Source organism: Anser brachyrhynchus, assembly GCF_964034855.1.
Source record: "Anser brachyrhynchus genome assembly, chromosome: 2".
NCBI classification, from domain to species: Eukaryota; Metazoa; Chordata; class Aves; order Anseriformes; family Anatidae; genus Anser; species Anser brachyrhynchus.
In genome coordinates this window covers 19,755,817-19,782,386 of record NC_137695.1, presented here as the reverse complement: position 1 = coordinate 19,782,386, position 26,570 = coordinate 19,755,817, and the positions used below count along the sequence as shown (strand labels likewise).

At 36.4% G+C, this 26,570-nt stretch overlaps 1 protein-coding gene across 1 annotated transcript in view; it reads right to left on the bottom strand.

Annotated features, from left to right (window-relative positions):
• Positions 1-26,570, bottom strand: part of PIP4K2A (phosphatidylinositol-5-phosphate 4-kinase type 2 alpha) — a 109,121-nt gene that overhangs the window by 14,099 nt on the left and 68,452 nt on the right. The window contains exons 4-6 of the mRNA XM_080579939.1: positions 18,650-18,802; positions 6,589-6,735; positions 4,075-4,113 (exon numbers count right to left, since the gene is read on the bottom strand). Coding sequence (XP_080436065.1) covers positions 4,075-4,113; positions 6,589-6,735; positions 18,650-18,802 — 339 coding nt within the window. The remainder of the gene's footprint in view (positions 1-4,074; positions 4,114-6,588; positions 6,736-18,649; positions 18,803-26,570) is intronic.

Below are 26,570 nucleotides of genomic sequence, written 5' to 3'. Positions count from 1 at the left end.
ATAAGAAGTGGCTTGTTTTATCTAGCAGCATCTCCCAATCTAATTACCAAAACTATGTATTTTGCATACAATTCAACTAAAACGTAACATAATAGCTGTTAACTATAGCATTTTTTTCCAAAAGGAAACTTAATTAGAAAATTCTTTGTTCAGATATATTTTCTGTCATTTTTATGCATTTATGTGTTATGAAAAAATATACCACAGAGGTGGCAATGCAACCAATTTTACATTAATTTAAAGACATACAATTACCAGTCTATGACATTCACCAAGAAAGATGAAATATGGTAGGCTTCGCATCAGTTAGGTTTTATTTTTCTTATTCAAATTTCCTTCTGACTTGCTCACTCACTAGCAACATCCTAAAGTTCTTTGTAAGTACAAGTATACTCAGCTGTAACTGCTAATTTGATGTCATACTGAAAGTGCAGCATAATTATGGACAGACCACCAGGGGAGATCTGCATTATCCTTGTTTCACTTAAGAGGGCAAAATTGTCCCAGGAATGAATAGAAAATGCCCACTACTAAAAAAAAAAAAAAAAGAGTGAGAGAGACAACTAAAGACTAAAAAAATAAAGGAGCAGCTGTCAGAACTTGACAACTGTTGAAGCATACTGTTCTTTTTAAATTCAAGACATCTGTAAGTACATGTTATGATACTTGTTGCCAAGAAAGTGATGCCTTTATTATTAAAAATATCACTTATAATGCAAATGAGAGGAATCGTGTGTTAAGGTGAAATCTTGGGGATGGAGCTTGTCTCCACACTGATTATCATAAAATATTGAAATGACAGTTTCAGAGTTTATCATCAATATGTTGGAATGTTAAACAGTTGAAAGCAGTCAAAAAGAGGATAAACTGAGAACAGGACCGAAAGTAACATTCTCAGAGTCATTCCAGTCAGCTTTTCTTCCTAAAAACTGATTAAAATGTTTGAATCTTAATACCTATTTTACGCTACAAAACTAAAATAGAGAAATACTTTTTTTTTTCTGATTGCTTACTTTATGGTCCATTATTTTTTTCTGCATAATTGACCGCCTCATATTTATTAACTAAGTAACAAAGAGTAGCTTGATGGGAAAAAGATTCGAGAACATCAAAATTTTAGCCTTTTCAAAGTAATTTATTTAAAATTTGCTATCTGTTAGAAAATGACTGAAAGACTGCATTGCACAGCTGTAAAGGAAGCCAACTTACTATACTCAATATTCTGAAAACCTTTTGATTACTTGAATACTGGTATTTCAAATTACTTAAGAGCCCATTAAAAACTACAGCATTGGCAGACATTTTTAGCCCTATATTTTAGCACCAAAAGCTTCCTGTCTTTTATTACTTTTTTGTTATTCAGATGTGAAGAGCAACGGCTATCTTTATAATATGTAATTAATTAATGCTGCCATTAATTGGATTTCTATTGTTATTTATGTCATTTCAGGGCAACATTCATAAATTGATGATTTAATTTGCCTCTGGCTAAAAGTTTGCTAATAAGCTGCTACACCAGATAGATATTTGAGAATTTTTTTTTCTAGAAGAACAATTGAAGAGCAGTTTCTTCCAACTTAGGAGATTTCAACACAATCCTCAAAGTCTTCAATGTAGTGACACGCAAAAACACATCTCCTGATAGCAGGTCTTAGCACTGCTTTATAGCTTCAAAAACCAAGCTTTCTTTGTCTGTTCATATCACTAAACAAAAACTTTTTTATTTAATCTTAAAAACTGCTCTTTAGAAATACTTGAAGTAGTTTATGTGAGTAAACTAGCGCCTATTGCAGGAGAGATTCAGATCACAATGATAATGACTGTTCCAAACATCTACAATGAAGACACTTGATGGTGCATTCTTCTCACCCTTTCTAGATCAAAAGATAGATTCAAAAATTTACACAGAAAACATGTAATGAGCAAAATATTAGTTTTTCCTTTGCTTGGAATAATCTGCAAGATTCTTTCTGAATGTATTTGTAAAATTTTGTTCCCCCTATGATGTTAGCAGTCTGCCCAGTTCATTCTCTTGCTCTGAAATGTTTGTTCTGATCGGTAGCTTGTCACCTTCTTGCTGCGCTGTATTGACATTTGAGGGGAATAATGAGTAATAAAAATCTGTTCTAGCAGCCTGAGACTGTTTGCTTACAGCTTTGATAGGCTTAACATACTTCTGCCTCCAAGAAATCAAATTCCTTTGAAAAGAAAATGATGTCTGAAACTTAAACTATCTGGAGAATTTTGGGGGAGCAATTTTTGATATACCTTTCATACAAATACGCAAAATGGAAGAGGAGGCTCTAGACATATTGAATTTCATAGGAATTTTGTCACTGACCTCACTAAAGTTAGAATTTCATATTACATATGGAGAATAATTTTTCTGTATAGTTATACAAAACTATACAGCTTAGTTTCAACTTTGCTATCAACTCCAATAGTAATTTTGCCATGGACTTGAATGGAAACAGACTTAAGGCAGTGTTTCTTTCAGGTTCTCACTCAGTTTACTAAGTGACATTATATCACTTAGTATTACTATATAATATCTGTGTATTATTATTTATGATTATGAGACATATTCCTAAAACTCCTCAAAATATCTGTACAGTATCACCTCTTGTATAGCTGAAAATGTGTAATATTGTTAAATTTTACGTTATTATTCCAAGTATTAATTATAATCTGAAGTAGTCCCATCCAAATAATTTGCCCTCCTCATTTATACCGGATTAGTTTAGTACTACCAGCAGAGGTTTTCAATGACAGTAGGTATCACTTGCAAGACACTGAAGGGTTAATCTCTTTGCTTCAAAAACACTGGAGTTGTGCTATTAAACAAGAACAAAAACAGACCACAAGAAAAGAATGAAGACCATTCAAGACATGATCTTGAGGGCCTAGTACAGCAAAGGAGACCTAATGCAGATTACTGCAACTGCAATTGGCATTTGGCACATGTTAGTTGCGTAATGCTGGAAGAAGAATTTAAGTGTTGAGTCATACCTTAGGAGGAAGTGGAAAAACTTAGCACACAGAGTTTTTCTTGCAGCTAGAACTGCAGCACTGACAGCTATTGCATGCCCCTTACCCCTTTCTGTAGTTGTGTGATTCACAGAAGAGTTAAAGAGGCTGGTATGGTATGACTAATGCTTAGGATAAAAACAAGTGATCAGAATGGAATTTTGGGACAAACCAAAATGAAGTCTTTTAAGCAAACTGCTGAATGATCTTATGCAACAGTATAATTCAGACGGAATATGGAAAACTTAAGAAAACTAGTGGTATGGGTTCCTAGACTTCACTCAAAATTTGGAAATCTAAGAAGTCTTACAGAACAGGGACTATATCCCACCTTCAATTATCTGCAGAATCTTTAGACAAACCTCTCCTCAAGTGCCATTGGTGTATTTCACTGGAACCTCAGATAAATGTTTATTTTGAGAATGTTCAATTTTCCAAATGAGCTGAAGTTGGAGATGGAGACAAACAAGGCGACCAACTTCTTTTTAGAGCAAAGTTCCAGCTACAGAATTTGAAGAATTGCTCTCATTATAGATACATATACATCTAAGTCTGTCAGTTGTTGGCTTGTTTATACGACCTTTATATACCAAATGGTTCTCACAATTCAAGGTTTGATTCAACTTTGCATTCACATTAGAAGTGGTGCCATGTCACATCTTTCCATTAAGTGACATGGAGTGTCCATAAATCTCTACATTAAAGAGCAAGAAAAAGAAGATGAAGAAGCAAGAAGAAAGAGAATGAAGTTCTTGATGTTTTCCTACCGCAGGGCAGGCCCTGAAGAAACTAAGAAGAGAAGAGAAAAAAGGAAAAGGAGGAGGTAGAGGAGTGGCTCACTTACCTCTGAAATTTCAACACCATTGCAAACCAATAGTCAAAGGTCTGCAGTAAATATGGGAAAGATAAAGGAGGGAGTAAGGTAGAACTCAAGAGGGGAGAATATGACAGAAAACAAAGAAAAGGGGCAGAACAGCACTGATTATGCTTGTCCTGACACTAGCTAGCAGTTTAGATAACTGAATAGTAAACAGAAATGCACCATACCTTTTCTTTGTCACTGGCTTCTCGAGCCACAGTAGAGCCCTGAAACAGAAAAAATGGATCTAAAAATGTGCATATGTCAGAAACTAATTTGAAATCGTTACGATAACAGGTCAAAAAGTGGATGAACTGCATCTTCTGAACTTGAGAGCTGTTTTAAAGAAAGGTGATACAGGAGGTAGAATGTCCATAGCACTGAACTTCTGCCATCACTTGAAGAAGATGTATCATGAGAGAAGAAAGATGGATTAAACCCTCAAATGCTCTACATCTATTGTTCTCCTGACTGTTGGGTTTTCTTCCTCACCTCTCATCCTAATTTTGAGACAACTTTGGAAGTTCAGTTGGCTTGCAGACTTCTGATCTTTTTGTGCCAATTTAGCTGTATAGTTGTGGAATAGCCTATTCTATATAACTACTTGGACATATGTAATACACATTTGAAAAGGATGTCACAATATAAATACATACAAATATTTAAAAAGATCATAAAGTACAAACAAGAACAATGTACCTCAGTGCGATATGAAGTCAAAAGAAGAGATGAGATCAACCGTGGTTTCACAAGATTTACAGTGTTTGCCAATGGCATCTTGGATATTTAAAAATACTAGTTATAATCATTAAAAAATTATGTAAGTTATATGGCGCTTTATGAATAAGCTTTAAGTGACCAAAAAATGGCTGTATATATTTCCTCATTTTTTTTGGAGCAGGACCACACCTTTAAGTACCCAGAGTTTATCTATCATAATAGCAGTGCAAGAAATAATAACTATAGTTATATCTTCATTAACACAGTAACATGATAACCATTGGATATTGAAAGATGGGTAGATCAGCTCTCTCTTGTTGGAAAGTATGCACTGTGTAAAGAAATGCTGGAGTGGAGTTGCACTAGTTTAAAGAATGTGAGGATTCCCAACCACACCTTTTCATACCCTGCTTGTTCTGTTTGCAGAGACAAACTTAGAAAACTCAGAAAGGATGGAGAGAAAAGATAAATATGACAGTACACCCTCAGTATTTTGTATGGACCAGCAAGCAGGGATTTCATTTCATTATATATTTATCTGATAAAACAAAACAAACAAACAAACAAAAAACTAGTGAAAGTCTATGATATTTTGGTTTAGTGATGATACATCTTTTACATTGTGTTCTGTGCTCCACCTGCATAACTATTGGGCCTGGACAAAGGTGAGCAGAAAACCAAACTGGAGAAAAAAAGAGGATTTACAATAGTAGAAATTATGGAGGTTGTCAAATGTTAAGAATGCTATTTATATTTCTTTTTGTTGTGCTTTTGTCCTAGTTTTTTAATGCCTCTGGACATTATGACGCTCTAAAACACATGCAGTTCTCTCAAATTTTTGGAAGTTACTCATCTCCAATTCAAGTATGAGATCGGTCACTCCTTCTTAGTGGCACTTTTGAAGAAAATCCTCCAAAAGAAGCCAAGTTATGACTGAATAGTTGATTTCTGCCCCTCTACTAGTCATGTCACTCATCAACTGGTTAATTTCAAATGAAAAACTGCTTAAGCCTGTGAGGGTAAATTAAAAAAAGAGCAAAAACAAAATGAAAAATATCTTTCTCTGGTAAGCTCTGCTGAACACTGAAAACCAAAAAGTCAACAGTCAGGAAATCAGTTCTTGCAAACCAGGTTCAGTCAACTATCTAACCAATTTCTAGGTAAATACCTGACAGTAAGGAAGAATGGTGCAATATGTCTCTTAATATACAATGCTGAGAAAATATCTTAAAATAAGTTTGCAGATGCACTTAGTGGTTCAACACAGAAATTAAATGCATTAGAAAGAAGTAGATTTCTCAGGGAAACTGTATGGTGGAAATAAAAAACCAATCCCTTAGAGACAGGAAGACTAAGACAATTTTTTGGGCATTCATTTTAAGGGCCTTATATTAAATATTGAGAAAAATTACGTTGTGGAGCAAAACTAAAACACACCTTATGAGAAAAGCAACAGAAATTCCGTACTAAGAACCATTCTCTTTTTACTTGAATTATTTTTAAAACACAAAATGAAATATGAAGCTTCCATAGTAGTGACGTACTTAGTAGCATAACTACTTTTTTAGTAGTTGGTTTATTAATAACATTATGACATTACGCATTCATTTTATAAGTCTTCTGCAGAATCAGCTGTGGCTTTCCATAATGTTGATAAAAGCCTATAGTAAGCAGAATTGTTATTTTACTTGTGTAAAGTGTTTTACCCGTAGACATTTAGTTATATTTAACAAACATATTTGGGTAAATTGCTCCATTTAAAACATGCACAGTACAGATAAATTTTTACAATTTCTATGAAATCATTTTTCAGCTTTTCTAAACTTAGATACAGAAATAAACCAGCAAATGCTGGGTGTAACATAACACAGTTTAAAATTAATTACAATTTTGAGCAATCTTCAAGCATCAGCAGAATATAGTATTTATATTAAAGGTTTTCAGACACTTTGTCAGTTATATTATCAGCAGTTATGTCTCACCTTTAGATCATATTTTCTATAAACAGATAAACGATGGCTGAACACATTTCTTGTAACAATCATATATATTTCAACTCCATCGACAGTGAGCCGGTACATGCCCAAAAACTGGGGAAGAAGTGTATTCCCATGACACTCCACAATAAACTGCAGAAGCAAAATAAAAAACAGGAATGAGGATGGGTATACTTTATATAAATATATATTTACACATTTTTAAAGATGAAACAACAAGAAAGAATATATCTATTTACTGAATACATATTTGTGTGGAGACAAACCTTTGAAAACTCATGCCAGAAACAAACACTTCAGCAGGAGGCTATTCTGCTTTTAAGCCAGTGTTTAAAAAATAAAATCTTGAACTGCAAGTTACAAGTTAAACTCATAACTCTCAACTTTTACAGATGATGTTATTGAAAGAGCAGGCTCCATGTGGCAGATCTGTCCACTTTTATGGTCCAAAAGTGCACCTAATGAAGATAGCATATCTGGTAGTGACATCACAAAACAGAAATACTTTTCAAACATCACAATGCTGTATTTTGTACTGTGTTGTCCCCTATTTAATTTGTATATTTCTCTGTTCTTAGTATTTGCTTATTATGATGACCATTTACAGTGCTGTCACCAGCAAGGCGTATCATTTATTATCAGCAGCTATCTGCAGTTCCCACGTGATGGCTGCATTTCAGGGTTAATAGAGTTGAGCAGAGAAATGAAAGATCTCTGTATTCTTTTCTTATTTTTTTAAGAATCATTTCACACCCTTAAGGTTGCCATATTGAAATACAAACGTGCTACCAATATTGGAAAGTTTGGTCAACTGTACCTGAAGCCCGACTTAATATATATATATAGATATTTATTTAAATCACCTGCCTTACAAATATTAGTTCACTACTATTTAACAACCACTGGAGGAAGCAGAAAAAGTACAGACTACATTGATGATGAGAACTATTTAAGGATGAATATTTATTCCTACAGTAGGAATGTCCATTCTATATTAATCCTAAAACCAACTTGCATATATCCACTGTTAAGTCACAATGATGCAGAACCCAAAAGCAATCAATAGCTTTGTTCTTTCTGTTATTACCAAGTCTCAAACAGAGGAACTTGGAGAAAATTTAAAAATAATTTTCTTAATAGGAAGCAAGAAAACTAACCAACAGTCAGCTTTCAAAGCCCACCAGATTTTAAATATTTGTTGAATAGTGAAACCTCTGTTTCTTTTGTGCCAAAGTGACCTGGTTATTAGAAACACATTACTCTAAAACACAAGAGACTTCAAAACAAATTGACAGAATAAGCGATTTGAATTGTTTAACAAAGATACTTTGCTTGATGACAAATTATCTAACAGAGCTCTTGGAACTATGAAGATGCATTTTTTTGTTATTTATCTGACTGTAATTTTTGGCTGTGCTAGTTTTAAGGAATTTCACTCACTTTATTCTGGAATCTGCGCATGCCAAATACAGACTCTCCTTTTTTAAATGACAAAATCAAAAATAGCTTTTAATAAAGATTTAAGAGTCCTGAAAACAATCCTATCTCCCATGAACCAAAGTGAATGAATACAAAAGCTTGAAACTGTTGATGGTGTATTGAACAAAATTTTGGCTAACAACTCTGACACACAAGCTCTTGAGGCTACAACTGTTTAGGCTGTGACATTTTCTGTCTGCCCTGCAGCTTTACTGGAGGTTGCAACACCACAGAGATGCCACACATGCTCCAGTCTAGCATTTTAAGCTCAAACTGCCTATGAATGGGCAAAACACCCTAAGCCACAACAGAGTCTCAGCAAAAGCAAATCAGAACCTCAGTAAAGAAAGACGTATCCCCCCCGAATGTAAGCAGCTTGGCAGCCAAAAGGCCACAAAGGCAATTTCAGTACTGAAGAGTGCACAAAGATTGATCGCTTTGCATCTGAGAAGTGCTTCTGGTTTTACCAGATGTGGAAGCGAAGTTGTTGAATTAAAGGCTTTTTGCTCACAGGACTGTTATCAACCTCACAAAGCAGTTACAACATGTTCCAGGACACATAGCTCATTTTGACTGTCAGCAATTTCTCCTAAAGATCTGATCATAAAGTGAAATTACAACTATTAACGCTAAGGTTACAGAAAACCTATTTAAAACAGTAATTCCTGTTATTCAGGCTGCATTGATTATGCTGTTATAAACATCTAGTACATGGTATATATTCTAAAGGCAAATGTCTTTCTAATCCTTTAAAAGGTGGGAAGGATTGTTCTCACAGCAACATTCACTGGATGATTCCTTCTATAAGATCTTTAGTTTCTGTGACAAATCTAGCTTCCAAGAAGAGCTCCGTGCCACTGAATTTCAGGCCACTCAACTGCATAAAGGATCCATCCATTTCTAATATTACAGCTCTTACTTTAGAAAGTTTGAGTTCCCATGCTGTAAAAGAAACACTATTATTCTAGATTTCCAGAAGGGGAACTGAGATGCAGAGGAAACAGGGAGTTTGTGCCTCTCGAACAAACGGACCGGGACATGTCAAGTACCAGGCTAATCCCTGTCTCCCCTGCTGCCTTTCCTCCAGCTGCCAGGGCACAGTTTTGACACATTTAAATCATCTCTTCAACCCCAGCTATCGCCAACTCTCTGATTTTAACCTTTCTGGCCCTGAGAGTCCCCATCTGTAAAACAGCAATGCCATTAACACAGAACACGTACAAAATACCCGCCGTAACAGCATAAAATAAACCCTTTGGTTGGCAGTATACAGCCATCTCCCAAACTGTTCTGTGTTATGTGCCATGGGAAAAGGCAACTAATGAGAGTAGCTTAAGTCCTACTTGAAAGTTGGAGTCAGTCATTTGCTAACGTGGTCGTTTCATTTTAATACATTTGCTAACGTGGCTGTTTCATTTTAATATTTTGCTAACGTGTCTTCTGAAAAGCCCATGTCACTAGCATGGAGCACAGGACATCTGATAAAAAGGGATTTGGCTGTATGACTGCGGACTGCTAGGAGAACTTCCTTCCCAAAACAGATCAGGTACTGCAACCATTGTTTCCTACTTGCTGTTGACTGTGCAGACTTGTGCCACTGCAAGTTAAAGAAAAGCCCCTAAAATTATTTCAGTGCTTTCCATGACAGCATTTCTTATCCTGATGGGGAGACAAAGGAAAGAGGGAGGAATGCTGCTCGCTTCCAGAATCTACAAGGTTGGTCTAGAACTTCCTACCTTTGAAACTATCAATCCCCCATATCTGCATCACAGAGGAGGCAAAACGTGTCATCTGTTTGGGTGGGAGTCCAGCAGGACTTGCACTGGTGACTGTGGTTGGTAGATTTTCAATTTGTCCATCTTGATATAAATGAAGTAGCAATTTAGTCACCCCAAGGTGCTTTTTAGGAATGATTTCCTGAAGTTTCCCACTCACAGCTGGAATAAAAGTGAGCCTAGAAAATAAGCCAGTACATGCTTAACAGGACTGCTAAATTTCAGTGAAAGAAAAGACCTTCACTCCTTTTTGTTAATTCTTTCCAAAAAGAACATTAAAACAATTCTATCAAGCACCCTTGCTAAACAATTCTATAACACTTAGCTAATACATTTACAAGTCCTTCTATGTAGTAACAAAATCCATTTTTTAAAGAGTGTTCCAATAAACACCCTATCATTTTTTCTTATTAATTCAGACAATTTTCATTTTTCTGCACAGCATGAAGACAGTATTACCATTAACAAAATAAAGTATGATCAGCATGTTGACACATTTTATCAGCTGTGCAGCATATAGTTTTTAAATATGTAATTTTCTGAGCTCTCTTGAATCCCATGCTTAAAGCTGAAAATGAGTAAGAAATTCTTTATGACCTTATATCCTCATTATTCTTTGTATAAATACAGCCTCAAAATTCCTTAATAAGAACAGAACTTATCCTATCTCATTTTACATGAAAAATACGACTCTTAGCTTCTTACTTCCCCTTGGTAATGCTAGAAAGCTATCAGGAAGACTAAAAGATAACATGGTGCACATAATTGTATTGGCAAATATACTATGCCATTTTTGGCTCTTAAAAAAAAAAAAAGGGTAAAATTCCCGTTTTTGCTATTTCTCCTCTTCTCCTTGAAAATAATCTGGGGAATGAGCTTGACATCAGTGAGGACTAACTCCTGAAGTAGAGCTATCTCATTTCTTATGTGAAAAATCAACATTGCTGTTTCTGACAGGTAGCTATCTGGAAACGTTAATTCAGAAACATACAACACGCTCATTCTCTGTTACCCCTTTATGTATTATCTTCAAGATTTCCCACAACTTGATAAAGGGAACACTGCGCTTATCAACTACTTAGATGACAAGTCTATAAATTCACTAGGACACTTTCATTAATTGAACTGAATGGTAAGCAATACGTAACTATTTACAAATGTTTTGGACACTGAAAGACAATACTCCTTTTTTGGGCTCAACTTTCACATCCTCTTGCCCACAATCAGAAAATATCTTCCAGCAATATGTTGTGTGTACATGCATCTGCATGTGGGATCAGCTCCCAGAAAGGAGGTTGAAGAGTTGTCCAAAGAGTTATATCAAGTTTCAGAATATTCAGATTATTGCTATTTACTTGAACCCTGCTAATTTCACAGAAACTTATGGATTGGGTACATATGTCACCCACTGAAAGAATTAATTAGGTGAATTACAACACACAACAGGAAGTAATAACGACATTAGATGTAGATTTTCACAATATATAAACTTGTTTTACTCTAGTAAATTATCTAAGAAAGTAATTTTATTTCAGGAAGTGTTCAATAAATAAACAAGTTTTAGCATACAAGCCCTGTGATTCACAGCCTTATATTTCATGTTGATTCAGACTCGGCCCAGAGTTTAATTTACTGTCAAGTGCAACGTAATCTGAACATGACCAACACCTGTGATTATCTAGGCTGTATATCCGCTACCAGGAACATTAGTCTTGATAATGCTACGATCAAACGAGTCAATTGCTGGTGTCTTCTGAAAGTGCTCTGCACAGCATCAAGAGCAGAATACTAAATATACTGAATATACAAGGAACAGCTGCTGGTGAAATCCGGGCCTCAACAGAGACAGTTGAAAAACCTCACTGAAAGATGGGATATCTACCTATGAAATATCCCATCTTTCAGTGAGGTGTTTTTCAGTAACAATTCCAGTCCATGGTGGTCTGGCCCATTTGCATAGGTTGAATTCCATCCAATGCCCTTGCTAACAAATTTCTTACCTTTGTGGTCACTTCTACTATAGGAAACGGTGGGCCTAGTGACGGAGGTGAAATGTAGTCTGTTTGGATGAGAACATTTCTATCCCTATCTCTATTTTTTATGCTTCTCCTGGTTTTTTGTATCAAAGCTGCTTTATAAGATGGTTATCGTGTCACAGGGCAGAAGACCATGTTCCATACAGCTTCTTGATTCACACCAAGAGCTAGCAGAACGGCTTTTCCAAAGCATGCTTTTAAGCAAAACCCCCATAAATCCTACCCTCTTACTACACTGGGGGACACATAGAGTCAGGGTCACTGTTAGATGGAACGTATCCTTCTTCATGAAGGTTTGCATTTAAATAATAGCACATCATACTGCATTGCTTTGCCTTTTTACTGACTCTTCCCCTTCTTTTTGTCATACATACAGATGTAACTCAGGAAGAAAAAGGGAGGAAAAACAAAACCCTAGCAATTGACAACCCATGCAAGTAATGACATGGATGGAGGATGACACAAACTTAAACATAGCTCTGCCTTAGCAAGCTACTGGCTTGATGCTAGGTTACCTCAGCATGAATTACTAAACACCTGGTCCCTACCTGCTTTTCTGGGATATTCCCCAGCCTAGGCTGTCACCACTTTCGTGACAAAACTGCTTTTAGCCTGCAGTAATGATTCTCCATCTATTTATGATTATCATGTTTTCACTTACCTCCCACTCAATAACCTTGCGCTATTCCTCGATTTGTGAGCAGCCCTGAACCATGCACTCTTGGTACATTTTCTCCGTTTTTCACATTATTGTCTATGATTTTTCCTTTCAATTTTTTTCCTGTTTCTTTCACATTTTTTCCTCTGCAGAAGTTAAGGTCGTATTTTTTCTGCTTTTATTTTCTCCTTTATGCTGTTGTCTTTCCCTTTTAGCTCCTTCGATCCTCTCCTTTCTTTTCATTCACTTCCAGATCACTCCCCTGTTCCCTGCCTCCAGTAAACGGGCACTTTCTCTCCTTTACCAGTGTGCTGCATCTACTATTCACTTCTGCAGGTTGCCATAGAAACAGGCAGGCAGTGCAATAGGTATCAGTTCTGCATGCAATTACCTGTGCATGGAAGAGAACATGCAGTCAGCAGCCAGCTATGGAAAACCTGAAGGATACCTACACTCGTTATTAGTTTTATACTCAGAAGATTGTATGCTAACAATGACCTCTGGTTCACTTGGTTTGAGATGGCTTCTCAATTTCTTTTTCCTTGCAAAAACAGTTAAATCATCTGGGTGTCAGCAGTGAGGAATAGTGCATCCCTTCTGAAGTCCGTTTTAATGAAAAAAGGTGTGCAAAAGGTGTTGGTTTTTATGATAAACAACCTAAGTTGTTTTCATTTTATTTTTAAAAATATCCATCCTGTCCTTCATCTATTCTCGAAGAGGACATTGATTTACACCAATTTAATCTTTAAAGCAAGTTTAGCTTGCTGGGAAGGACAGCATGTCTTGATTCAGACAGTTCAAAAACAACATCTTTCTATGGAATTTTGTTCAACTGGCACTGATTGTCTTTGAAAATATTTGTAGTTTATAAAATATCTACACTAGCATATTCTGTATTTTACGTAAATGACTTGATAATTTTTTTGCACAGGGCAATACATCCAAAGGAAACATATAAACATAGCTTGAATGTGTACTGAAATTAAATTTTTTCTTTAAGGAAGACACAGGATATACCTGTTCTTATACACAGGTTGAAATCCTGGCAATGCACTTACCACAGCAGACTTTGCTGAGCTCTCCTTTAACAGTGACAAAAGGAGCTGTAGGCTAAACTCCAGTTTTCTGATCTGTGCTTTTGGCGTCTGAAGCATAGGTTTTAAACAAAACATCACTAGCTTTGAAGGCATTTCAAATGAATATTTGCTTTTGCCCTCAAAAACTATTTAAGTATTTAACATTAACATGCTTGATGAACTTACACAATTTTAAGTTGTTGAACCACTAAATGTAAATAAGACCCACACAGCGAGGACTTTTCCAGTATGTCAAAGTCTGACCCACTTGACCATATTACAATGGTTCTAGCATATTTGACAGGTAAGTGATGTTCAGCTGAAATAGTGCCTGAAGAGCAGCTAGGAGAGTTCTACTAATAACTGATAGCATACCAATATTCTAAGCAGCCCAAACTAAATACGACTAAAAGCAGTATTTCACGCTATGTGTCAGAAAATACTATAGTAGTTAAAAACTGGCTAGCAAGGAAATTCATAGCAGAAGAACTTAACATGTGATACATGTCTACATTTACCATTGTGCTTAGAAATCTAGCTGGTTCACAGTCTAGGCCACTTGGTTTCTAAATGTAGATGGAAAGCTGGACGTGGACTTTACACTCATTATAAATGTCAGCATCTTTTGCAACTTCAAGCATAGAGAAAGGCTTTAATCCCCCTATTTGTTTAGGCCAGAAGTGGTGGGCTTAGTTGTTTATTTTTTCCCCTGGATTTTCTTTTTTCAGATTTGCAAGAAAAAAAATAATGAGCTCTAGTGTTCTGACTCAGTGCTGAAAGCATCAGACTCATCTGATGAGTAGACAGTAAGTGTGTTTAGACTGAAGTGTTCACCATCTGTCTGAGGTTGTAGGCCTGACTGCCACTAACAAAAAACCAGGCGTCATGTCAGATGGGGTGAACATATGAATGCAACTCACAATTCTGGACAGTAACTATAATTTAAAATTGTAAGAACTATTATTTACAATTCAACAGTTTTAATTTGGGTTTGCCATATATACTTATATGCTGTTTCTATAGTAACTTCTCCTGATACCCCTTCAAGCCTGGTTCAGTTTTAGTTATTTACCAATTTCTAGTATGTAGCCTTAGGCTTGGAGTTCAATCATTTCATTTTTAATATTGTTAAAGTTTTTATTATTATTATTTTAAATTTTAAGTAATAGCAGTAGCAATACTGTAACTTGGGAGGCATCTATCTTGACTACTTTTGAAAAACACCACCCAACATTGCATTAGAGCCTCTACCCAGAAAGGAGAAAGCTGTTAACTCAAACTCACATATTTTATTTTCACTCTTAACAAGTCACTAGCCATTCTGTTTCATGGAAATAGCCCAATTTCTCTAAGTTGTCCAGTCGTGTCGGTTATAATTTTGGTTCATTAAATACCAGGCACTCTACACTGGATAGTGGCAGTCTACATGTCTATTTTTGATCTTTTGGTGATTTAAAAAAAATCACTGTTAGTTGGAGGTGGATTTCAGAGATGTTCATGGGAAAACTGCCCTGCTGCACTTCTCTGCTGACCCCACTATCTCCCAGATACCTCACTGGTAGCTCAGTAATTCAAAAAGGTACAAGTGGAATGACAGCTATTTTGTAAGCGCCAGGGATAACGACTATTTTCATGAATGAAGAACATATACAGTCTCTCACACCTCTTGACTTACCTTGACATAATCCACTCCCTAGTTCTCTTTGGTTAAAGATAGCTACCCAACTGTATTTATTTTTCAGAAATTCAGGAAATCTTGGAAACCATTTGGTTTCCTAAGCAAGGATGGCATTACTTCCAAGGCCTAGAACGATTCTGTCAGCTTGGAGCTGTTAGCACGAATAAGAAAACAGCTGAGTAAATGTTATGGTTTACATGAAACTCATTCAGAGTTTCAACCTGTGGAAGAAACCTGAAGTGAGTCCACAGAGGTGGGAAAAAAAGGACTGAAAAAGAGATAGGAAAGAGATGATCTGTCACAAATAGTATGCATTTCAATCATAATCATGTCAGAAGTAACTGGAAAATAATTACTGCCTTCCTGGACAGGTGGAAGAGGGTGCAAGACACAAAGTGTTTAAAAGTTACTGTTCATAATGGACAGATGACCTAACGTCAGGCCCCTTGGAGGTACCAATATGACATGAGAGACTTGGGAACATGGAAAACATCCACCTGAATCATGAAATTCACATGAATCACCTCCCTAGTCTTCATGCACCCAAGAAAGATTACTCCTCCCGGGAGAATCCCTGCGCTACATAACTGGGTCTCAACATGTCTGCATGCTCCTCTCCTAGGAAGACTGAGTGTCCAAACACAGCTCTGCTCTGAGAGCCACCTGGCACGGGGTCTCGTGTGAGGCCATGCCACATCACACTTGGGCTGTGGAGCAAACTGGGTCAGAAATTTTCACATAAGAGGTGAGTGTTGCTGGCAATCAGTGAACTGAAAATGGAGGAAAGCTAACGAGCAGACTTTTCCCTAAAAATGGGGTACTTTTGGGTGCAATTACAATTAGCCTCTTCAGCTGTAGCAATGATTACAGTTCAGGAAGATACTGGGCAGTAAGTATGTAAATCAGTCGATTATAGGTCAAAATAAAACAGAGCTCAAGAGAACTTGTTTTATTGACAAGGATTTCCACAAGGGTAGCAGTGCAGTATGTGAAGAGTCCTGCACTACTGCAACGAAGCCCTCTGACAGAACCTGAAGGTACATCCATCTGTCCCCGTGAGAAATGGACAGACCATGGACTGCGCTCTGGAATCAATTCTAGCTGGGATGGAAGAACTTGCATCCAAATAATGAAATCCTTCCCTAAAACAGGATGGCCATGTTCAAACTCCAAAGTAGGAATAGCAACTGGCCTAAGTTAACACCACGGAACAGTTTGCTAGTACAGAAGCAGCCTAAGGCCCACCTGTGTTGGATGACTTGGTCAGCCACAACTATTTGAAGACCTGCTCACCAGGACAATGGGTTCTCTGGATTTTGTCAAGCATGCTAAGTTATACTTCCCTTGTCTGAAAAATGTGTAGAGAAATGAGTGGACAAGATGCTGTACCTAATGATACCGAGCTTGTAATTACCAGCAGCAAAACACAGGACATGGTATCAGTCACGTCACCAGAATTAGTGGGATTTAATTTAGATTTTCTTTAATTAATTAGAACAATTTTGTTCTTTTAACGGCACATTACTGAAGACATTGAAATTAATTTATTTCATTAAAAGTCCAATTATTAAATTGCCTCTGTACTTGAGTTCCTTGGCATTTGTAAAGTGCTCTCAAGTTCTGAGACAAAAAGAAATATCAGTTGTATCTTTATGAATCTTTTGGAGGCAACACTGAAAGCTTTCAGACTCAAGCTATTTAAGATACATAATGATGTGTAAGATGTTACTAATACTACATAAGCACACGCTTCCATTCATATATGGACATTTGCCAGTAAAAAATCAAATCAGACGCCTGGTACAGATAACTTGCAAATCATCATTACTTGTAACCTAGCCTATTATGAACCCTGATGTTTTGAAAGCATTAATGAATAAATATTACAATAATGGTTAATTCACGTTAGCACTGTCTTCATAGACACACTCTTGAAAGGATGTGACTGTTTTGAAAAGTAGTATGACTTCTCAGCTGGATTAACGGTCTCAAAAATCTGGATCATTACTATTAGTTACTAATGCCAAACATGAAATGGACTAAAACTTTTAAATTTCCCGCACTGCTTCAGAAGTGAAAAAATGTTTTCGATTAAAGCTAAAATTGTAACTTTGAACATTCTAATAGGCAATAACCCCAAAATTACAATTAAATAATAGTTTACATTTCTGGTTAGTAAAATTGTAATTAAAAGATGGTCTTCTGAAGATTTCTGATAGAGACAATATTTGTCTGTTAAAATAAACACATGCTTGTCTTACATTTTATTTAAAAGAGAATAACAACATGCAGAGAAGAAGGAGTTAACATCTATCTCACTGAAGGCTTCACAGCCACTCTGGGCTTGCATGGGACTCACAGATCTTACTTGAACACAACAGAAGTGGAGAGGGAGGCAGACGGAAGAAGCACTGCAAGGATGGCTAGCAATTCCTTGAATTCCTAGCACCCCAAAATCATGCCTTTTTCTCTCTTCTTCCTCAAAAGATGGCTTTAAAACTGGTTTTACACGAGTAACAGTATAAAAAATAGTCAAGCTGGGTACTTTATATTCACTCAGTGTTGCATTCAAAATGGAGTTTGTGATTTCTATTACAGTTGCTGAAACTATCAGAAAATGACTGAACATCACCACAAGACAAGATAAGAAAAAACAACAAAAAAACTGATTGTCCTTAAGTCTTTACCTGGAATCCCAACCCACGGAAGTGAGCAGGAAAGTGGAAAGAAGGGAAAAAAAACACCTCCTTTTGTAGGTTTATATGATAGTTTATATGATTTTTAGTGTCTTTCCTGGTTTATGCAGCTTTAGAGCTTACTCAAACAGATCTGGGACTAAGTATGTTAGTACTGATTTTTATTAAGTCTTCTTCTGTTTCCCAACTTTTGCTCCCTTCTGTACCATCCACAGAAATCATACACTGGCACAGTACCAAAACCACCTGTGGTGATTTGAGGGATCTCCTCACTTTAAAGCAATTTATAGAAACGCACATTGGCAAAACCTGTTTTTTTTTTTAATAGCAATAATTTTACATTAATTATACCGTTTTTAATTTCTCATACAATATAACATTTATTATTTGACATCTGGTGTTAGTGTAACACATTCAGTGATTAGACCAGGAAGAAAGAAGTCATCTGCAGCATTCATACACTTCTACACAGAGACCTCCAAGCTAGCCCAGAATAAAGTAGCTTCAAGACTGGAACGCAAAGAAAGAGCATCTTCCTAGTAAGGAAAAGGAGCTTACTCATTTAAAACTTTTAACACTCTAAAAAAAAGATTGGCATTGTAATATATAAGAAGAGTTCACACACCCTGACAATAAATAGTGTATTACCTGATGGTATTTCTTCAGTATGTTGTGCATTTCTGCTACATCTTCACTTGTTATAGTTTTGATGATATATCTTTTGTCATAGGATGTATGAAACCGGGCACCACTGCGTGCTTGGGAATCATTGGCAAGCGGTGCACTTCTTGTCAATGAGTTCTGTCAATCGATTAAAAAACACACATAATCAGACAAAAATATGCAAGTTTTAATTAAATGAAATATAAAACATTTATATTTATTTCAAAATCTTTTTCAATATGCATCAAGCTGAATTCGGCAAAGCATGTAATTATATTGCATTACCTTGACAAATCATTTTAAAAATATTTTGAGAACAAGAGTGTTTGGGGAAATGTACTGACCATCACCAATTTAGAAGTCAATGAAAATTTACTGCCCTTTGTTATGGATATGTTATTAACATTTTGGAAGAAAACATATACTCCTTAAAATCCAAAAGAACCACTTTACTACACCATAGTAAGTATATACAGAGGATTCATCTCTAATAACACGATCATTTTACAACCGAGCAGGACCTGTTCTTGAGCCAGTGCGATCTGGTACATAACAAGAGTTAGATTTCCAAGTTCTAGTAACAGAGCTATTCCAATGATTTCCTAACTAGTATTAAGCAAGCGATATTATTGTATTTTTCTTCTTTTGGCAAAATAGACACATCCATCTTCCCACAGGCTCAGGAGGGGAAGATCAGTTAATGACTGTGTATAGCAGTCAGAAGAAAAGACAGCTGGAGGTTAGTGACCATTTTTGGACTGAAGCTTGAGACTACGTGTGCTTCAACAGCAGCAAAATCTGCTGCATTTTTTTTTCAGAAAGTAAGCAGTATTCAGATCAGAATTTTTATAATTAAAAATCACAATATTAAAAAAAATAAGTAGTAAGAGCAGTAGCACAGCCATGAGAAAACACATGCTTACACCCTACGTGTATTTCCATAAACATGGCCCATACTCTGTAAAGATTAAACAAGTTAATTACAGCCTGCTGGAATATAGTCAGGGACTGTAGTATTTCTATGCTTATGCAATATACCTGCAGTAAGCCCATTTGGTATATCACTCCTGGTAAAAAGAAAATCCAGTTCCTGCTATCATTTCTCATTGTACCACACCGCACCAACAGCTGTTGCTAAACTGAAACACACTTCCCACCTTCCACACTCAGATGAAATAATGTTTTCCCTCCAAGAAGAAAAGCCATTTTCGCAGAAAGAGGATGTAATTAAATTTTGTATGCAAGTGGAAACTTTGCAACAGATTTTACAGATTCCTAAATATCAGAATTTCAATTCCAGCAGCTACAGAACACTACATGTTCTTGGGGTTTGATAAGGCACCGTGAATCAAGTCACAAAATACTTACAAAGTAATTACAAATAGTCTCTCTCCACCACCACCTGGCACCCAAACCACCAGAGTTTTTTTATTATAGGAGCTGTATCTTCTTTGGAAGGAAGATTTATGCTTTCATTCCAGCAATGCAGGAATCCGCGATCATGAGCTCTAGGAGCTTCAGCAGGAGCTGCACATGCAAAAGTGTCCAACCACAGTGCCAGGAGGTCAGCACAGGTGCCAATTATTATTAAGTAGTAACCTCAACCGTGAGATGAGGGCAACTATAGCCCCAATTTAAGTAGGCACTTGAACACACGCAATTACAACTCCGTATTTCTAATTGTGTACAGGAATCCCATTGGCCTCAATAGGCCTTCAGAATATTTAAGTCCTGTCCCAAATGTGGGATGCTTTCTTAAATCAATTTAACATGAGGTAAGAACATTTTCCCACAAGCTTACTTTGTTCAACTGAAATACTCAGGAGTAGTAGGAATAACATTAAATCACCTAAAAGCACACAGCTCTATGAGGCCTTATGAAAATGAAAAGCTTCGTTATGACACGTAGGAGAAATAAATCTTTGCATACTTCTCCCTTCATACTTCTAGACTTGCTCAATGAATTAGTCATTACTAATATCTGTGACAAAACGTGATGCTTTCCTCTGTAACCCTCTCTGTCCACTAAAGAAGAAAAGTATGTTAATGCTTCCCTAATGCTTATTATAAATAAACAATTTCTCTAAACTGAACAGAGCTTTTGGGACAACCACTGAAGACTCAGTTCGTGCTCTGCACTGGCCTTTGATAGCCTCTTTCAACAGATGCAAGCCCTGATACACTGAAGATACTAGATATGGGAATTTAAGCATTACTGTAGTTTTCCATACCTGCTTTCAGATGTTCCTTATTCAAATTCATTTCCCACCACTCCATCACTGAAATGTTTTTATGTACAGACAATGTCTACTCAAGAGAACACGTACTATAAATTGACTGAATTTTCTTAGTACTACACTTGATGTCAGTACTCCATTAATTTTAAAATTGAATCATAAATCGAGCTAGTCTTAGAAACCACCCTCTGTTGAAACCTTCTATGTTCTGGAGTCAGAACTTGGCTTTATTTCCAGGGCTTATATTTAATTGTTTTAAATGTCAAATTGATAATAGTGGTGTTTTTTTCCAAATACTATGCAAATACAGTTACTTTCATCACCAACTCTGGAAAATACGATGAAACATAATAATTATTCTTAGTTTTGAAAAAAGCTAAAGCATGGGTAATCATCAGCGTATATAATGAATTGAACTACTGCTAAATTATTAGGCTATAATTCAGTTAGCAATAATAAAGGCTACTGGGTAATTATTTGTTATTGTTCCCAGAAGAAAAAGGTGCATTATTCTGAGGTTAACTGTTGCAATAAAGCTAAACTACTTGTCAGTAACCACAGTTTTCTGAACGTATTGCTCCCAGAGAATCCTACCCTTTAAACTGTAAGCCATGTGGTATAAATCTTGAAAGCAATTAACCTAGGGGGAGCCTTAAGTTGTTTTGCTATAAAAAGTTGCAAAATAGTATACCTGCCAGTCTGCCAAGGAACCTCAGAAGGAGGAGGGAAAGAGGGAAGACAATAAGGAGAACATGGACTAGCATTATTGTCCAAAATTTCAAGTACTCTTAAGGTATATTCCAACATTCTTCACCAAAAAGCATGTCAGATTTGAGTGAAAGAAAGATCTGGGAGTACTCACTATGAGAGGAAAAAAGGAGTGGTTTCATTACGAGTAGAGGCACCCTGCATCCAAAAGTCTCTCTGAATCTCAGTACTGCTGGTAACGCCATGGCTGAGATGCAGCCCACAGAAGATGCTGCTTCTCTGGACTTTTCAACTGCTGAAGCTCAGTCAACAATTCTGTGCCCAGAATGGGACAAAAATAAACCATTTTTACTACAAACCACCTCACTGCTATTCCTATAACCCTTCACTCCTTTAGAATCTGTCACCTTTGGTCTTCACAAGCACTAATTGCACTCTTCAAAGTGTTAGGCCTTAAAATAGTTCTTCCTGCTTTTCAGGTACAGTGTTCCTGCAAACACAACCTCCTTTCATATCATTATTAACCAGGAATATATAGTATATATTTATGTATCAACCCATCAAAACCAACACATATATATTCTCACTCTTATTATTATTATTTTTTAATATTTCCTGTTGGAATATGGTACTCGACACATTTAAAAATGCAGACAGTGTAAGCAGTAAGACATTCTAACTTAAAAAGAGTGACAGCCGTAAAAATAAGAGAATGAATTATCTACTATTCCTTTTATCATGCTTCTTTCATTACAATTCAAGCCAGACATAAAAAATAGAAACTAGTCAGATTCAAATAGAAATTAATAAATTTAGTCATATTCTAAATCAACTGGACAAAACCTCATTAAGTCACTTAGTTTTCACTGATTCTTGTCTTCTCCTGCAATAGCTGTTTTTTCTAATGGAAATGAATTCCGCCTGATTGCTAACTGCAATGACAAGTTAATTTGCAAATACAACTATCATACCGAACACATTTCTAACAATAGAATATAATACATCTGTAGATAATTATTTAGCGTAGAATTTACTGCTTCTTAATGTTTTAATAGATTAGAAATGGCGAGGCATTTATTTTTGAGTAGATGGCTATTTTATTATTAGTTATCTATATCAGGTTTAATTAAGAATGCATGTAACTATCATTTTACCACGTACATAATTAATTTATTAGAATAAACCAAACAACATTGTGCTAAGCAGCACCACTATATACAAGCACAGGTAACCTGACTGCCTTCTCTACAATACTCTGACTCTAGTAATAAATTAAAGATCAGATGTTTAAACATTAAACATGTTGAAGATAAGAAAACCCCTCTAATTAAATTGTTGACACTTTGTTTTTACTAACTCTCCATTCCTGTAATAACTCTTTCAATACAATGCTCTCTTCAGAGGCAGACTACAGCTCCTTTGAACACTGAAAGGAGGTGGAAAATGAAGGATATTTAAGATCAATGATAACTGCTGTGCTTTCTTTTGATACTTGTGTAAGTTTAATTAATAAGTATGTTTTAAAAAGATGAAAAATTAAAACTAATGCCATCATATTGGGCTTATTACTAGTCATTGTATTATCACTTTCCTCTGCTGATTATGCATGGCTCAGCATTGTCTGTGGACAGTTTTCCTTGTCATGTTTCACACTCACTTCTGTGAACAGAGAAAAGTTCTAATTCCTCTAAAGCTGCTATGTACCATGCAAAATATCCTACCTTTCAAATATACTGATCATATTCCTTTATAACTAAAAATCAGTGCAAAATTTCCTACCTTTCAAATATATTGATTATGTTCCTTTATAATTAGAAATCAGTCTTCAGTAAAATACATGGCATTGTTGCATGATCATTGCAACAATGTATCTTTAAAAAAAATCACAAAAATTGGTTTGCACTTGACAAATCATTATTAGCAAGTAAATCAATGAACAAAGTGGAAACAATATGGCTACGTAAAAATATCTTAAAAACACCCAGGTTGAATGGGGCTTTGAGCAACCTGATTTAGTGGGAGGTGTCCCTGCCAATGGCAGGAGGTTGGAATTAGATGATCTTTAAGGTCCCTTCCGACCCAAACCATTCTATGATTCTATAACACTAAGATCCTCCAATTTTGAGGTAAGTGTATTTAATTTACCTGTTTGACCCAAAACTGTTAAGTGTAAATCAAAGCATTTTGCACCCCACTCACCCTGACAAACAAATCTGCTATACTACACCAACAAATAAATAGTACATATATTAGACATGGAAGAGATTCTTTGCCGGAAAATACAAAGTCTCTTCTAAGTTAGCACATAAAGTGTCCAGGGAGGCCCTGCTAAAGTCTCTTTCATGCACAGACACTCGTAAAGCCGAAACTGGTAAGACATCCCTGACAGAAATATCAGTAACACCCCGTGTGGTGTCTAATATGCAGAGTCTACCACACAAAGCGTGGAAAGTTTGTGGAATTTTCTCATTTAAAATTACATATTACCCCAAAAGACATATCTAGATGAGGACATAACAGTAGAGCAGAGCAGAGCAGAGCAGAAGAGAAAAGAGAAGAGAAGAGAAGAGAAGAGAAGAGAAGAGAAGAGAAGAGAAGAGAAGAGAAGAGAAGAGAAGAGAAGAGAAGAGAAGAGAAGAGAAGAGAAGAGAAGAGAAGAGTAAAATAGTAAGTTAAGCATCTCCTTTTTCCAAATGGAAAATAGGAGCAGGTCTGAGGGAGGGAGGGGGAAGGAGAAGCAGGAAGAGACAGATGATGGTTAATGCCAGACTGAGTTCCCTCAGGCTCTGCTTCTTAATTAGGGGAAGACCAAGCGGAATATGAGCAGATAGGACAGGGGCCTCTCCTCACTTAGAACAGATCTGTGAGCCGCAAAGAGAACAGGGAGGATAACCTTCAGACATAGGAAAAAAACCTTCTGAGTTTCATCCTCTAAAGGTACAGGTTCGACGTCCTAACAACCCTTTTACCATCACTCACTGCTGCTACCTACCTAACACTTGCATACTGCGTGGAGACAGAGGAGTAGCCGTACAATACCTGAACACTAGTCAGAACAAGGTAATAAAAATCACCTGCTTACACTATATCTTCAGTGAGCAGAAAACTCAGAGAAAACAGGGTCACAGTCCCCAGTTCATGTTTTCTCAGCTGTCTCAGCCTCTGCCTCAGCGTGCCTCGGTCCTCGCCCTCACGACTCCAACATCTGCCAGCCACACGCACCCTGCTCCACTTAACAGCTTCACTTAGCAGCTCTCCTGAAGCCTACTGCTCTGAGTGGCGGTGCTCTGCCAATTCCCCATTCACCTCTAATTTGTGAAGTTTTAATCTTGTGCCTGCTGGCTTTTGGTCTCAAGAGAATGGAAAGGTTTTGTACTTCTGAAGTGTGAATACTTTTATGAGGTCATTTAAAGACTACGCTAAATTACTTGTGTAATTACTTATACAACTGAAGACACATTCAGCGTGCCAAGCTCAGAGATACCTCTAGCAGATACATTTCTCTTTTGCGTACCTCCCCCTCTCTCCCAGATAGTTTCCCTCTGAGAAACAACTGCCTGAAAGTCTCACTGCCCTTACATAAATCAATATAAAAAGTATCAGCTATATTGCACTGAATAGCAGGCAACCAGAAATATTCATCTGGTCTTCCAGTAGTACTAACAGGCTACAAATAACAAAGAACTTGTCCCATATCACAGAATTAATTTCTGATGAAATAATCTAAGTACAGCTTTAAATATATGAATATATAAATAAATAAGAGCTACACCACTTACTAATATGTCATTTCCCAAAGAGTTCTTGATACATAAAGTTACTTAGCACACCTAAATTATATCGTAATTCCACCTAAGAACAGCTTATTCTTTAACGAGTTAATTAAAAGTTCATTTCTTTTTACTATAGATCCCTTCTCTTCCCTCAGCATCTCTGTCAGTGTAGAATTTTATCTTACTTGCTACAGTGAAAGTGCATTAGTTAAGGAAAATGTGTTTTCTAGAGGTGCTCTTGGCACCTGATCCAAAATCCTTTGAAGCTCAGAGGAGCTCCTCTGGAGCCTTCCACAGAATTTCACAAACTAGAATCCAACACAAATGCTACACATCACAAGCCATTTCATATCACCCAGCTTCTCTTAAATTGAACTCCAATCTCGGCTTTTGGTCAAAGCACAACTTCGAGAAAGACAGTCTTGATTTTCCAACTTCAAAAGGCAAAGATTCACCACTACAGTTGTTCTAGTACTTAATCATTTATATTGCTGAAAAGATGAGTTTAATTCTGAATTTGAATGATTTTCAGTTCCAGTCATTCTTAGTTATCTAGTATCTAGAATTGTTTCTCTGCAAGTATACTCACATGCTACTTACTTCTCAACTCCCATTTTTACAAATGAGGCAGGTCAAGCTCTGTCACTCCCATCACAAGGCATTCTCTATGTTCTTAAATTCCTTTGATGCCATTTTCCCATATTTCTTTTATAGCCAAAATGTCAACATTTTTTGTTTAAGATGACTAGCACCAAAACTATATACAGTATTAACTTCAAGAATAAAACAAATAGATGTTCAAGAAAGTTATAGTGCTTCCTGGTCTTATTTTACATCCTCCAGTATATCCACCCAAGGGAGCAGTTATTCCTTCTCATCAGGAGCTCACACTAGTGCTAAATTCTTGTCCTCTTTGACCTTTTGTTCGTTTTCAGAGCTACTACCTCCTCAAATGCAGCCTTCCCCTCTGTAGTTCTGCTTTCCCTTTTATTCGTATAATTTTTCATCTGACTGTATTAAAAGGCATAACGTTTGGACAGGCTCAGAATGCCCGGTGATCCAAGTTGTTTTGTATGAAATCCTTGTCTTTATCACGCTTTGCCATTTGGACAGATTTTGCGTCTTCTTCAGGTTTTCACTACATGAAATGTCAATTGCTCATTGACAATTAAATTTTGATTGTTGTCA